Source organism: Fusarium verticillioides, chromosome 4 (assembly GCF_000149555.1).
Source record: "Fusarium verticillioides 7600 chromosome 4, whole genome shotgun sequence".
Lineage (NCBI taxonomy): Eukaryota > Fungi > Ascomycota > Sordariomycetes > Hypocreales > Nectriaceae > Fusarium > Fusarium verticillioides.
The window spans coordinates 4021057-4034796 of NC_031678.1; the positions used below are offsets into that span (position 1 = coordinate 4021057).

At 48.3% G+C, this 13740-nt stretch overlaps 6 protein-coding genes and 3 non-coding genes across 9 annotated transcripts; 4 read left to right on the forward strand and 5 right to left on the reverse strand.

Annotated features, from left to right (window-relative positions):
- Nucleotides 1-699: 699 nt before the first annotated feature.
- FVEG_12442 (hypothetical protein) lies at nucleotides 700-3513 on the forward strand (the record flags this gene model as incomplete). The annotated part of the gene is made up of 3 exons (XM_018901785.1): nucleotides 700-967; nucleotides 1024-2777; nucleotides 2827-3513. 3 exons carry the CDS (start codon nucleotides 700-702, stop codon nucleotides 3511-3513), a joined length of 2709 nt encoding a protein of 902 aa, XP_018760355.1.
- Nucleotides 3514-4457: 944 nt separating this feature from the next.
- FVEG_17267 lies at nucleotides 4458-4561 on the forward strand. The gene has a single exon. It is a non-coding gene; the product is annotated as a tRNA-Leu (tRNA).
- A 219-nt stretch (nucleotides 4562-4780) lies between these two features.
- FVEG_12443 (hypothetical protein) lies at nucleotides 4781-5722 on the forward strand. Its single transcript, XM_018901786.1, has one exon. The coding sequence runs from the start codon at nucleotides 4854-4856 to the stop codon at nucleotides 5682-5684; it is 831 nt and encodes a 276-aa protein (XP_018760356.1). The 5' UTR covers nucleotides 4781-4853; the 3' UTR covers nucleotides 5685-5722.
- Nucleotides 5723-5819: 97 nt separating this feature from the next.
- On the reverse strand, nucleotides 5820-6260 carry FVEG_17268 (hypothetical protein; the record flags this gene model as incomplete). The annotated part of the gene is made up of 1 exon (XM_018906519.1): nucleotides 5820-6260. The coding sequence occupies one exon, from the start codon at nucleotides 6258-6260 to the stop codon at nucleotides 5820-5822; it is 441 nt and encodes a 146-aa protein (XP_018760357.1).
- Nucleotides 6261-6933: 673 nt separating this feature from the next.
- Nucleotides 6934-8429, reverse strand: FVEG_12444 (hypothetical protein). The gene is made up of 2 exons (XM_018901787.1): nucleotides 7347-8429; nucleotides 6934-7297 (listed from the first exon to the last, which is right to left on the reverse strand). The coding sequence occupies exons 1-2, from the start codon at nucleotides 8362-8364 to the stop codon at nucleotides 7221-7223; spliced, it is 1095 nt and encodes a 364-aa protein (XP_018760358.1). The 5' UTR covers nucleotides 8365-8429; the 3' UTR covers nucleotides 6934-7220.
- A 520-nt stretch (nucleotides 8430-8949) lies between these two features.
- FVEG_17269 lies at nucleotides 8950-9058 on the reverse strand. Its single transcript has one exon. It is a non-coding gene; the product is annotated as a tRNA-Met (tRNA).
- Nucleotides 9059-10938: 1880 nt separating this feature from the next.
- Nucleotides 10939-12047, forward strand: FVEG_12445 (hypothetical protein; the record flags this gene model as incomplete). The annotated part of the gene is made up of 3 exons (XM_018901788.1): nucleotides 10939-11085; nucleotides 11133-11815; nucleotides 11867-12047. The coding sequence occupies 3 exons, from the start codon at nucleotides 10939-10941 to the stop codon at nucleotides 12045-12047; spliced, it is 1011 nt and encodes a 336-aa protein (XP_018760359.1).
- Nucleotides 12048-12740: 693 nt separating this feature from the next.
- FVEG_17270 lies at nucleotides 12741-12812 on the reverse strand. The gene has a single exon. It is a non-coding gene; the product is annotated as a tRNA-Asp (tRNA).
- A 191-nt stretch (nucleotides 12813-13003) lies between these two features.
- FVEG_12446 (hypothetical protein) lies at nucleotides 13004-13408 on the reverse strand (the record flags this gene model as incomplete). Its single annotated transcript, XM_018901789.1, has 1 exon — nucleotides 13004-13408. One exon carries the CDS (start codon nucleotides 13406-13408, stop codon nucleotides 13004-13006), a length of 405 nt encoding a protein of 134 aa, XP_018760360.1.
- Nucleotides 13409-13740: the final 332 nt, after the last annotated feature.

Genomic DNA, 13740 nt, shown 5'->3' on the forward strand with positions numbered 1-13740 from the left:
AGATCGAGGAGATTAGACTAAAGCAAACGTATGGAGCAGACAGACAGACACACGCAACTCTCCACTGTCAGCCGCTTTTCGATCTGTTGGCCCTGACCCTGTCGATCAAAAGGGCCAGAGTCAGACTTTGTGGATGCGCTGGCCAGCAAGGCAGCCTCCTCCATTATCATGTCTGATTCACCATTTCTGCCAAGGTTATCTCGGCTTCTTGCCAAGTCTGGCTCGGCAATCTAGACCCCGTGGGTGCAGACTGGCCTGATTGTATCCAATATTCCTAACCACAAGGCCGTCCTCGACGCGCCCGTAGACGTGCATATGCAACTTCTTTTCAGCTCTGTTGCAGCACCCACCGTTACTTCACATCTTTTTGCATGTGGTTTCTCGTCTTAGCAGTCAGCATCTTATTACTCTTGGAAAGCAAAAGCGAGAGGGAAATGGTCTGACAGTAAGCTAATGAACACGAGATACCCTTACGGGGTAAGGGAAAGGAATAAGGGATGTGGGCAGGTGATATACCTGAGAATATTTCCGCTGTCGCCCAGCGGCCGGTCTGAAGGTGATATAACGTCAAGGTGCCGCAATCTCACTTGTGCATTATTCTATGTCTCTGCATGGGAATTAATCCTTGGAAAAAACCACATTCGTTCTTGTTTATTTACAGTCTCTCGTTATACGCCGCTTCGTTGCCTTGTTTCCACCATGTCACTCTTGCGTTTTGCTGCACTCGGTGCAGCGTTCCTTCACTTGCCCTCCTCCGCGAGTGTCATCGTCCGCAGGGATCTGACACCGCCTGAAACCCCCAGAGACGGCTGGGAGTACCTGGGATGCTATGTCGACAGCGTCTCAAAGCGTGCGCTCGATGGGCCTGTGCACTATGACACTGAGGGTCTGACCGCTGAGACGTGCGTGGCCCATTGCGTAGGCCTTGGCTACGCTTTCGCTGGCATGGAGTATGCTCAGGAGTGCTGTAAGTGAAGTCCTCCGATAAGTGAATTGTCTGTGAATGGTGATTGACTGTTTTAGTCTGCGGTAGCAAGAGGCCTACTACCAAAGCTCCCGAGGCCGATTGTAGCATGGCCTGCACTGGCGATGCCGATCAGCCTTGTGGAGCTGGTGATAGACTCACTGTCTTTGGCAAGTCCTCTGCCGGAGGTACCGCTGTGCCCTCCGGTGAACCATCAGAGACTGCTTCTGTCACTGGTACTGCAACCGCTACTACCGGCCCCGTCGCCACTGATCTCCCAGACGACTGGTCCTACGCCGGTTGCTACATTGACCCTCCCGGCCGTGCCCTTTCCCCATTCGGCACTTCCTCTTCCCAGACACCTCAGAAGTGCATCGCCACCTGCATTGAGAACGGCTTCAAGATCGCTGGTCTTGAGTACGCTGAGGAGTGTTACTGCGGTAACGCACTCAACAATGCTGCGTCCAAGACTAAGGAATCTGACTGCAACATGGCCTGCAAGGGCGATGACAGCCAGATGTGCGGTGCCGGTAATCGTCTATCCCTCTACTCCAGCGGTGACTTTGAAGTGTACCCCATTCCCGTCGCTCAAGAAGATGACCTCCCAGGAGACTGGGAGTACAAGGGCTGTGTCTTTGACAACAACAACCCCTATGTGCTCGAGTGGCTGTACGAAGACTCGGGCAGCTACGCCACCAGCAACATGACCGTCCCAACGTGCCTCAAGCGCTGTCAGAAGTTCGGCTACTCCGCTGGTGGCGTTGAATACGGTCGCCAGTGCGTCTGCGGCGATCTCAAGGCAGTTGAGGCTAAAGGCGATATCTGGAAGGATGATAGCTTCTGCAGCATGGCCTGTCCCGGCAATCGCAACTACACGTGCGGCGCGGGCAATCACATCAGCTACTACGAGTGGACGGGCACGTCGCTCAACATGTTCCACTACGCTTCTGGGCCTGCGGCGGGTAGGTATGATCACTTCTCCACCTCCCCCATCATCCCGCTCATCAGCTCCGTTGGCATCAACGACAAGGTTGTCTTTGTGGAGAAGCATGGTACGTCTATGGATAATACTGAGGGCTCCTTTGAGTTTGACTACTCTACCAACAAGTACCGTGAGCTTGCTCTCAAGACTGATGTCTTCTGCTCTGCTTCCTTTACTCTTCCTGATAAGGCTGGTCGTATTATCAACATTGGCGGATGGTCTGCTGAGTCCGTCTACGGTATTCGCTTCTTCACTCCTGATTCACCCCAAGGAGTCGACAATGGCACCAACGTCTGGGAAGAGGACTACACGCAGCTGCGTCTCTTTGATCCCCGTTGGTACCCCACTGCCATTGTTCTCTCCAACGGTTCCATTCTTGCTATGGGTGGAGAGTCTGGTTCTGATGCTCCCATCGTTCCCTCCGCCGAGGTTCTACCTCACCCTGCTGGTGTAACCAAGTCGACTTACCTTGACTACCTTGAGCGTGCTGAGAACATTGGCCGAACCAACTCATACCCTCACATGGCCATTCTGCCTTCTGGTGGTATCTTCTTCACCCAGTTCAATGAGTCTCGTATCCTTTCTCAGGTCGACTTCCAGTCTATCAAGAAGTTGCCTGATATGCCTGGTCAGGTTGACAACCCCTTGACTGGTCGTAACTATCCTCTTCAGGGTACTATGATGGTTCTACCCCAGAAGGCTCCTTATACCGATCCTGTCGAGGTTCTTATCTGCGGTGGTACTACTCATGAGCCTGGCAATGAGGCTCTTGACAACTGTGTCCTGATGGCTCCTGATACCCCTGACGCTGACTGGGTCATTGAGCGTATGGTAAGCATTCTCTATCCCTCGTCTCTGCCATTCATACTAACTGTCACAGCCCTCCAAGCGTGTCATGCCCAACATGGTCGCTCTCCCTGACGGCCGCTATCTCATCCTCGGTGGCGCCCAAGTCGGTCGTGGTGGTTTCGGTCTTGCTGACAACTCCAACCTCAACGCTGTCATGTACAACCCCGAGGAGCCTCTCGGTCAGCGCATGACAGTCCTTGCCAACACCACCATCGCCCGCATGTACCATTCTGAAGCTGTACTGCTCAGCAATGGAAAGATTCTTGTCTCTGGTTCTGACCCTCAGGATGAGGGCAAGCACCCTCAGGAGAAGCGTATCGAGTACTTCTGGCCTGATTATCTCCTCTCTGGTGCTGCTCAGCCTAACTTCACTCTCACCGACCGTGATTGGGTCTACGGTGAGAGCTACACTTTCACTCTCACCTCTGATCTTGAGGAGGGCGCTACCAACATGCGTGTCTCTCTCATGGCCTCTGTTGGTGCTACTCATGGTGTCAGCATGGGTCAGCGCACCCTGTTCCCTGAGTTCTCCTGCAGTGGCAAGACCTGCACCGTGACAGCTCCCCCTGATGCCTTCATCAGCCCTCCTTCTTGGTACCAGATGTTTGTGCTCGATGGGCCTACTCCCTCACACGCCATCTGGGTCCGAATTGGTGGTGATCCTGGAGAGCTTGGTAACTGGCCCAAGCTTCCTGGCTTCACTCCTCCTGGTGTTTAGGTCACTGCTGTATCTGGCATGTAATCAGAAGCACTTGCTTCTATGAGAGTATGATCAATCATGGAACATACGATGATAATCATCACATCAAGCGCGCGATTTCTTTGCATTATTTCTTAATTATTCTTCTCATCTTGGGTCGTTATGCCTATGACTTTAGCTAATATGGCTGCATTATGCACGCGTATAACAGCGTTGCACAGGAATGTTTCATTATGTATTATACATATTTTATCTGATTCTCATATTGCATGTTGACGCGTGTTGATCATTAAATGTGTTCAGAGTGAGCGAAATGATTCATATTCTCAGCAAGACGCCAGAGTGAAAGTGACCTGCAATAAACGCGTGGAAATATGACTCTGGCGACTTGCCGACTGTCGCCAGCGACAGATGTAACCGTAAAGGAGGCAAGTAGTGACTGTCTCATTAGATGGCGTGGTCGCGCGCGATTCGCGTTAGTGCTCAGGCGCGAGAATAGCGCGAATATCGCGTGCACGATTCCCTGTCGCTTGCTATAGGGTAATTCTGGTCGACACTTGACCATAATCACTCAATATTGTAACAGCATTTCAACAATAGACAGTGCAGAGTGAGAGTGTTTATTATAATCCTTGAAATTTCTTACAGGTTAGTTTATTTAAATTATAATCTCAGCGGCTACAATTAGACATATTCTCAGCGCTTACTGGAAAGGGTTTGCTAAGTAAACTGCAGCTTTAAAGTGTCCTCTAGTAATGGCAAGAAAAGCATAAAACAATATTCTAATATTATAGCTTAAAGAAAATACCAATTGCTCAAGTTCTATAAGATTACTTAATTTAAATCACGTTAAACATTTCAAGTCATTAAAAGACAAGTAATGCTCAATGTTTACAGTTACATGGCCATATTAGTATAGCAGTATGTACCTGTATTGGAAGTCGAGTACTATCCAATCACAAGGCAAGATGGCCGAGCGGTCTAAGGCGCTGTGTTCAGGTTTCATTCAAACCAGTGACGATTCGCAGTCTCGAAAGGGGCCTGGGTTCGAATCCCAGTCTTGTCAATATTATTTTTTTGTTCTTGCAGAAAAAGTCTATAATCTATCAATCCGTTTTAACACCATGGACCTATTTGACCTTCTCTACTGTATTATCGTTGAGTACAGAACCGAATTTGTAGCTGTTTGCAAGTAACCCGTTTAATTCACTTAGCAGGAACGTACCCGATTTTTTGCTGTTGGTTGTAATCCTCTATGATCATAAACTCCACTCCTCACTCACTCTGCCTCTTTGCCAACCGCCATTTTTAATCGCATAAATCACTTCTGACCTGCGCAAGCTTTGTAAGCAAAAGCAATGTCAAAACGACTGCAAGAAATGCTGAGGCGGGATAAACTAATCGCCATGTACGGCGACTCTCCACCGCCACAAAGAACAGCAGCACCATATCCAGAAGGCGAGGTGATATACAAGTGCACCGAGCGCTATATCGTCCGGCATGGCAATACCGTGACCAAGTACGCAATTCACCCTGACGGTATGGGCGTCAACGAAAAGCCAAATGAAGCGCTGGTGTTACAGTTCATTAAGGAAAATACCACCATTCCTGTCCCCGAGGTCATCAGCAGCGACTGGGATCGCATTGAGTTGGAGTATATCGAGGGTCAGACATTAAAAGAGGCCTGGCCTGCCCTCAAACCGCATGATCGCACTGCAATTTTAGATCAGCTGAAAGACTACCTGGGACAACTGCGTGGTCTCAAGGGGTTTTATATCGGTCGCTTCGACGGACAAGGCGCGGTCGTTCCCAGCATGATGACTCGGTCCGGTGGCCCATTCACAAATCTTGAATCGTTTCAGGAGTGGCTTGTTCGGCCTCCGAAACGAATTGAAGAGCAGTCATTACACTGGGCTCAGATGACGAAGCAGCTTGGTGCAGATTATCCCATCGTCTTCACACATGGCGATATCTCGTCGAGGAACATTATGATACGCGACGGTCGGATAGTCGCTATTTTGGATTGGGAGTGGGCAGGGTGGTACCCTGTGTACTGGGATTATGTGTTTGCATTGCGTGGTTTGGATAATGTTGATTGGAAAACACTGGGGAGCCACGTTCCGTCTCTGTTTGACGAGCGATATGATCTGGAGTACATACTAGTCTGCTTTATAGTCTCACTTTCCTAGATAAAGCGCTTTAACTAGAATAACATCCCGTACAAGCAATCCCGTCTCCAACATGAAATTCCTCACTTACAGAGAAACACTCAGAACATCTAACGGTGTATCCAACAAACCAGATCTAGTTCTCTTTATCCCCAGCTAGGCAACATTAGTATCCAGCAGTTTGTCCATAAGATCCCCTTCAACGCAGTCATACCACCCTTGTGTCTGGTATCCATGAGAAACAAGTGCTTGAAGCCCCTCGAGGAGAAAATTCTGACAATTCCAGTCAGCATCTCGACCCGTCAACGGAGTGGCTGCCATGACGTTGACTGGATCAAGTTCGTGACCTTTCCGAACTTTTACAGCCCCAGCGTTGACGTGGGTGATGTACGTCGCACTGTCGGCCCAGATGACCTTCTTGTGGATTCTGTCGACCCTCCAAGGCTTCAGCTCATCGTCACGCTGAGCGTGGACGGTCTCGTGGAAGTTCTTGTTCTCGGGTGACGTGAAGTACATGAGAACGTGCCGCTTGTACCAAGCGTCGACTGGGTTTCCTTTGAATATGTATATAGTCATACAAATGGTTGAGTTGCCCATTGTTGAAGGGGGGAGGGCCGTTGTATACAGACAACTACCAACCCAGTCTATGGATCGTGAATAGAGACTCAAACAAGGTAGACAACAATAACTGGAAAAGAGAGAGGAATTTGGATGATACAACTCTCCAATATGCATCCAAACTGAATGGGTAAACACTTCTTATTACCGCCATACTCATGGCGTTCAACATGCTCAGGCTGGTCCATCGGCGGCTACATGAAGTGTGTACCCAAACATATAAAATTAGCGCATACAAAATATTCAGTCGAGAACCAACGCCATTATCGCAGAGCTTGCCATTTTAGCGACTAGTGCTTAGATACTAGAATGCTTCTAAAACATCTGTTAGTTGTCTTTCCAATGATATTTCTAGCCTCTGTGAAGGCTGCAATGCCATCGACCCCATGGCCGCCGCAACCGCCAAGGCACCTCAATCAATGCTTTTCTGACCGTGCGGCCCGCGTTTCAGCAACCTTTTACACTTCTAGGACAGAGAGTCAGCTGATGTAGCCGCTCGATGGAACATGGAACATCCTGGCCAGGCAGCAAGTAGGGGGGGTAGAACCAACAACCAACAAGAAAACTTGTAGCAAATGATCAGCAAGCCACCGACCAACAATCACAATCAGCACTCAATATCACATGCGACTGAAAACGGCGACAACAACATGCGCGGGGTCTTCAAAACTCCTACTGCCTCATAGTATTGCAATTCAAAGGATTCGAACTTGGGTTTACTTCCAGTACAAGCTAAGACGTTGGGAATAGTCCCATCCGATTTCGCTGCACATCTGAGTCCAAGGACAAAGTGTCAAAGTCTTGTAACCTGTGTGATAGCAACCTTGCTCTTCAAGTATTAAAATCACCAGCCGCTAGTATAATAATTGAAGTTCTTCAGCGAAGTCCCTGCGGGATCGCCAAATAGCGATGAGCGAAGAAGAGAATGAGGACGGGAGCTTAATCGCTAATGCTTTGCCTGTAATGCTCTACACCCTTCCACTTCTGCGCATCGAGGAACACCTTAATCGCTTCATCTGGACTTGATCAGCATATTGTCCTCACAAGATTCTTTGTCCAACTTACTCGTTTCACGCAGATGTTCAACCTCTCTAGGCGAGCGATAAACATGCCTGACAAAATCCTTCAGTCCCTCGAAAGTATCAGCCTCAAAACTAAGCAGTCCCTCAAAGTAGACTGTCACAAGATACTCCTCAAATGAAAGGCCAGCGAGGGAGAAGTATTCCTTTGTAAGCTCGCTGTCGTCATGCGCATCTCCTCCCTCGTCCACAGCATTATCTCCATCCGCTTGCCCTCCGTTGATTTCGTCGTCATCGTTGGAGCATGCGTACACGTCAACCTGCGATAGCAAAACGCAATGACCACCCGATGGGCTCAGATACAGGTATGCAAAAGCACAGTGTTGCTGGTCGAAATGAAAACGGCATAGATAGCCTCCTTGGTCATCGTCAATGGCGGCTGGACATTTGATGAGCTTTGAGAGCCGGAAGTACCAGGCCGAAGTGCTCGGAATACGGTGGTGCAGTCTGTTGCTTCGGACAAATGCCTCAAATCCTGTGGGGAGCACAAGACCCAAATCGCTGACTTGCTTGACGAGAGCATCGACGTCAGCTTTTGGCGCTACAGGCCGATCGCCTTCAACTCCGGTATGTGGCAGCATCTCCTCCGCCATTTCCTTATCCAGGGGCTCAAGCCACTCGAATGAGCCATTGAGCTTCATCCAAGTTACTAGATCAGGCGGGGAGCATCGAATATACGGTCCACCTTCACGATCCAGTGAAAGATCCTCATAATCCCTCCTGGGAATTTCCTCGCGCTCTGAGACATTATCATGGTCCAAGGGCGGGATGTAGGAAGGATACGAGGGGCAAAGGCGGCGGGTGCTATGGCTGCTTCGCGGGGGAAACAATGCTACCATTTTCCGGGCGTTGCGAGTCCATTCTTTATACGGTTTGAATGCGATTTCTGCTGCGCTGAATAGTGCTTTGTTGAAAGTCTGGAGGACGGAGAGTAGGTCGAATGGATTGAGATACCTGAGGATTGCGACGGTGACTTCCGGTGGGAGGGTCTGGAATGAAGGCATTGTACTCCGTAGCGAGCAACTGTAACTAGATGGGAGTCAGGATGAACGTTGATGACTTGGAAACGCGGCAAAGGCGTTGATTGCTTTTAAAACGCGGGCTTTTACAATTGAGGTTTAGTATCATGTGGCGTCGTGAACGCGGAATTGAGAGGACGCGAGAATTCCGCAAAGTGACCTTTAGTCACCGGTACCTTAGCAGTTCATGACATATTCCTGGCTGATGAATGTTAGCGTCACTGTCGCATTGATGTATCCCTGTCAAATCCATGCCATGGCTGGCTTGTCCTGGCATTCTCTTCCTCACCCCAGTTTCTCCTTTTTCACGAGTGAACAAGGCCATTGCTGCCTGCGTCAGCAGCAACTTAGGTCAGGCAGGTGGATTGTCTATAAGATACAGTTACGCGTTGAGGTTTAAGCGTAACACGTAAGGGATTGGTAGTCCTGTCAATATGCGACAGAACAAACAGAGCTGATAATAAACTAGAATGGGATAAGTGTCTGACAATCAGCGAATGAGATAAAAAGTCATTTATTTGCATATTGATCAAAAATGAATTAAGTCCTAGCAAAGACAAAAGAAAGAGTTGTCGGTGGAGAGGCTCGAACTCTCGACCTTTGGATTACTCTAATCTGTGATTAAATCATCAGCTTTGTGCTATGAGACCAACGCTCTAACCAACTGAGCCACACCGACAAGGTTCTTGATGCCTCAGCAGCACGAAATTGGGCTTATGATCGCCGGCATACGATGCGACTGATTGAAAGGCAGAAAGACGACAGCAATTTGGCTTCAGTACATATGATATCTATCCAGCGAGGAGTGCGATGCGATGAGTTTAAGTTATCGCGTTTGTCTGTCGACGTTGGGGGGGCTGCTACTGGCGAATTCCTGCAGGAACGCGTGACAAATCCAATTCCAATAGCATGGTCGCAGCTACTTTCGATGTAATACTCTGGGAAATGATTCTTGATCAGATTGAGGCGTGTATTAATTAATCAGACTGGGATATCGGAAAGTCCAGTCAGGTTTCTACATGCAGTGGTGGAAATCTTAATCTCGTTTGGGATATTTGTTGTCTTGAAATACAGTCGCCGGTAATGGAAAACCCTTTTTACATTATCAAAAAGGAATATATGGAATGGCAGGTCCTATATGATTGAACTATTATTACTCTGGCATATGTTGCTCAGGACTGTAAATAAAAGCCAAAGGCTAGGTCACGAGCCAGAAATTGATGTAATAGTATAGGGTATAAGATATGGATTCTGAAGATGATTGTGGATGACGCGCGGTCATGATCGGAACAGATGAACCCGGAGACGCGAATGATATCGGATGCAGGTAATACGATTGCCGATTGCCAAGCCACCTTCTCTATCTTGCATACTTCTCGTCCTCCACGATCTCTTGGGCTATGCGTTCCTGACGATCGGAAGATCGTGTGCCTGGCAGAGTGCTACCTGTTCGATAAGCTCAAGATACCATTAACACATGCATTTGAGTATTTCCATCATCCGGACAACAAGACAAAAACAGCCTCGCAAACCCGTCCAGTGAGATACTAAAAAGTCGAGACCTCATTCAGAAACCCCCAATTTCCCGTACCAAACACCGTTCACTGTTTCGGCAATCAAAACAGGATAGCGTTTATATCGGAGCATCACTTCTGTTTCGACAGTAGCTATAATTACAACAAACACCATTCACACCTAACTGAAATCGTACCGATTGCCGTGATTCTTATCTTTAACTATAATCATAACCATAATGTTTCCCCTGGGCCCCTGGATTTAGTGTGTCATCGTGCCCTGAATGGTACGCCACTAAAAAGTTCGGTAAGCGAGGCCGTTTGAGGTTGCGCCCCTTGCAACGGGACCTGCTACTTTTATGGTTGGAGGGGAGAGTCTAGACGCGAGTCTTTTTTTTTAATTAGCGCTGGGAGGTTTGTTCTTATCGGGGCGATAAGAGAAGGGATGTTTCATCTTGGCGGGTTCATCATGACTCGAAGCTATGACATGGGATGACTAGAGTCACTTTGATGAGTTGTTATATGCGTGTCTTGATCTCTGCTATTCATCAATTGGCTTTCATCATCACCAGACCATGATGATATCGTCAGTAAGGTATATATTATCTCCATCATCCCTCTTGGTGTGTTTCCCAAGGCTTCCTCCCATTCTTGGCATCCGAGACCGGGAGAGTCTCACCCTCCTCGTCGCGACAAGACCTGCGGCGTGAATCACGCTATTCCCCACCTCCACACGTCAAGGTTTAAGGTTACCTTAAGCATACCTCACGAAACAACACTAACACGCCGATGCTATTTTCGACCATTAGAGCCTGTTTACTATACCTCACCCGGATCTTCTATTAAAACAATGCATCCGCGCAACCTGCTGATTTTTACTCATCATCGTTCGATTATTCTGTTCTTTGTTTCCTAGACTGTTTAATTCTTTCTCTTCTTTGAGGCTGGCCTCTATTTTGTTAAGTGGATAATATTATTTGTTTCAGTCACTACTTACAGCCGAGCTTTACTCTTTTTTTTTTTCTGTTAGTCAAGGATAATCATCATGGCTGGTTCCATTTCTTTGAGGGCTCTTCTCTTGAGTGCTTTTGCCTCGGAGGCTATTGCGAGTTGTGCTTATGGTACGCTTTTGCAGCCGAGAGCTGAGGGCGGCAAGGTTGAGGTTAACACCTTCGGTTACACTGGCAAGATCGTAAGTCTTTGAGATCAGAATATTGGTGACAATGCTGACAATGATAGGGCCCTACCAATTGGAATGCTCTCGACCCTCAGGCCAACGCTCTCTGCTCTACCGGCGTGAACCAATCTCCCATCGACATGGTCGCAGGCGCCAACGCCATGGTCCCCGCCAGCCAGCTCAGTCTCGAAATCCCCGATATGCTCGAGGGCGCTGAATTCGAGAATCTCGGCACAACCGTCGAAGTCGTCGCTGGAAAGGGTACCATGTCTTTCCAGAACAATAGCTTCACTCTCCAGCAGTTCCATTTCCACTTGCCCAGTGAACATCTCGATGCTGGAAAGAGTATGGCTATGGAGATGCACATGGTCTGGGAGAGCGCCGATGCCAAGATCGCTGTTGTTGGTGTCTTTATTGATGTTGATGATGGCGCTGGTGGAAGCCCTGCTGGTAACGCTACTGCTCCTGCTCCTCCTGCTGCGACACCTGCGGCTCGCAAGCGTGATGGCTTTACCAAGGTCGTTCGTAAGAGTACTGAGGGCAAGGATAAGCGACAACTTCCTGGCGTTGGCGGTTCTTTCTTCCATGTCAATGCTCCCACTACCGCTGCAACCACTGCCTCCAACCTTCTCGAGACTGTCTTTGGTTCGGTTGGTGAGATCTCTGAGCCTGGAACTCTCACCAAGACCAAGGGTCTCAACATGGCTGAGCTGGTCAGCACTCTTGCTGCAGGATCTTTCCAGACGTGAGTCTTAACACTGCTACTTCCATCTGTGCCACGCTAACAACGATATAGATATGAGGGTTCTCTCACAACTCCCCCCTGTAGCGAGGGTGTCCGATGGCTCGTTTCCGACCAGAAGCTCTCTATCAAGACATCCACCTTCCACAGCGTTCAGTCCGTTATTGGCTTCAACTCTCGATTCCCCCAGGGTGCTCTTGGTGAGCCCAACGCCCTTGCAGGAATGGCAGCCTAGATCTGGCAATGATAATAAGAGGAGGAAGCTTGGTTGTGTAATAATATTGTCCCAGTATACGAGTCTGAGTCGCGCAGGTATACTGGCAGGTTCACAGTTAGGAACAAAGAATAGAATCGGTGATCATAACGTGGCTGTTGCTCTGTGAACATGTGGTGAGACGGCAAGTACTTGGCGCCGATTGCGACAGCTCTTTCGCCTCATCAGACATTCAATTTTAATGACAAGACGCACTGGGATAAAGTTACATTCTTTGGCTCTGTCGGAATGCTACAGTTGACCGAGATACGAGAATAGCATCTGTTTCATAGCTAGATCTACAGACATGAAAATAGTCAAGCTGTAAAACATAAGAAGGATTATAAGGCTGCAGTTAAAAGACCCCGGAGCACACGCAACTAAATTATTGCTAATTATCTTAAATATCACAAGAATCAAATTGAGGAAGGACAGCACAGGAATTATTATAAACGTGGTCAGCCTGAAACCCCCTAACAGGTTAAAGCTCTTCAGTTAAGAAATAAAAGCGCGAGTATTAGTAAAAGCAATTCTAAACTTGCCAGGCACTAGGCCGATGGCGGCAGCGGCGTTCCTATGGCCTTGCAAAAACAAATCACAACTATTGACATGATGCGAATTACTTAATTGACGAAAAGGAGAAAAAGAAAACCTGCGTATCGCAGGTGGCTGGATCTCTCCCGCCGGGAATTGAACCCGGGTCTCAAGCGTGACAAGCTTGCATACTGACCACTATACTACGGAAGACGAACAGGCTCAAGCCTGCTGTAGTGAGGGAATTGTGATCGGGTCTCTGTATTTTTGGACTATATAGGCAATGCACCTCACACTCAATTCAACCATATCGATTGACACTCTCCTAGAGAGTGGATGATTGGTCTTCTGGCAATGCGAATCAACGAGTGTATTAAACAAAGGACTAGTCTGATCCCTTGATCTTAATTGGGAAAATTGCGCAGCGTCGCGTTAACAAAGTCATCCGGTCCGCGACAGAAGATCAGCTTGGGTTCCTTCTGCGATGTATCCCCCTTCTTTGTTTCGACGATGTAGTCAACGCAGATAGTAACGACTGACTCGAATAGCTCGGTGAACTCAATGTTACCACGAGAACACCATCCGACAATTATTCCGCTCCACTCCCTCTCTCTGAGCTGCGACTCAAGTTCGCCAAAGTTGGCGCCCTGCTCGTCGAGGTCAAAGCCGATGTTGGTGAAGCGGGATGATGTCGAGGCAGGGACTTTGCTCTCGGACCATTGTTCTGCGAGACTTTCGCTTGCGCCGTATCCGTGGAGATAACGAGCAAGGGAAATAGTGAGAATGGGAATGGGTGTTGAGGTGGCCATAAGGAGTACTTTTAAGAGGTTTGTTATAATCTCTTGAGATTGCGATGGGATTTTGAATGATGGTAGTCTGAATGAAGATGCGGTTGCTGCTATTGTTGGACCTGAACGAAGGATTCTGCAGACTTATACACAGAGCGATTTGGCCATTTGTTGAGTATCATATTATACCGTAAGCTGACAGTTACAAAGATGCAAAGCTGTGACGAGATCCCGAGGTCTTTTCGAGACGCCGACTTGCCAGCTAAGCAAATCAATGAGATGTAAGAGACAAGAGAAGGAGGTAAGCTGATTATTCAGAAGAACATACTTGGTAATTCTCATTATTGATGTAA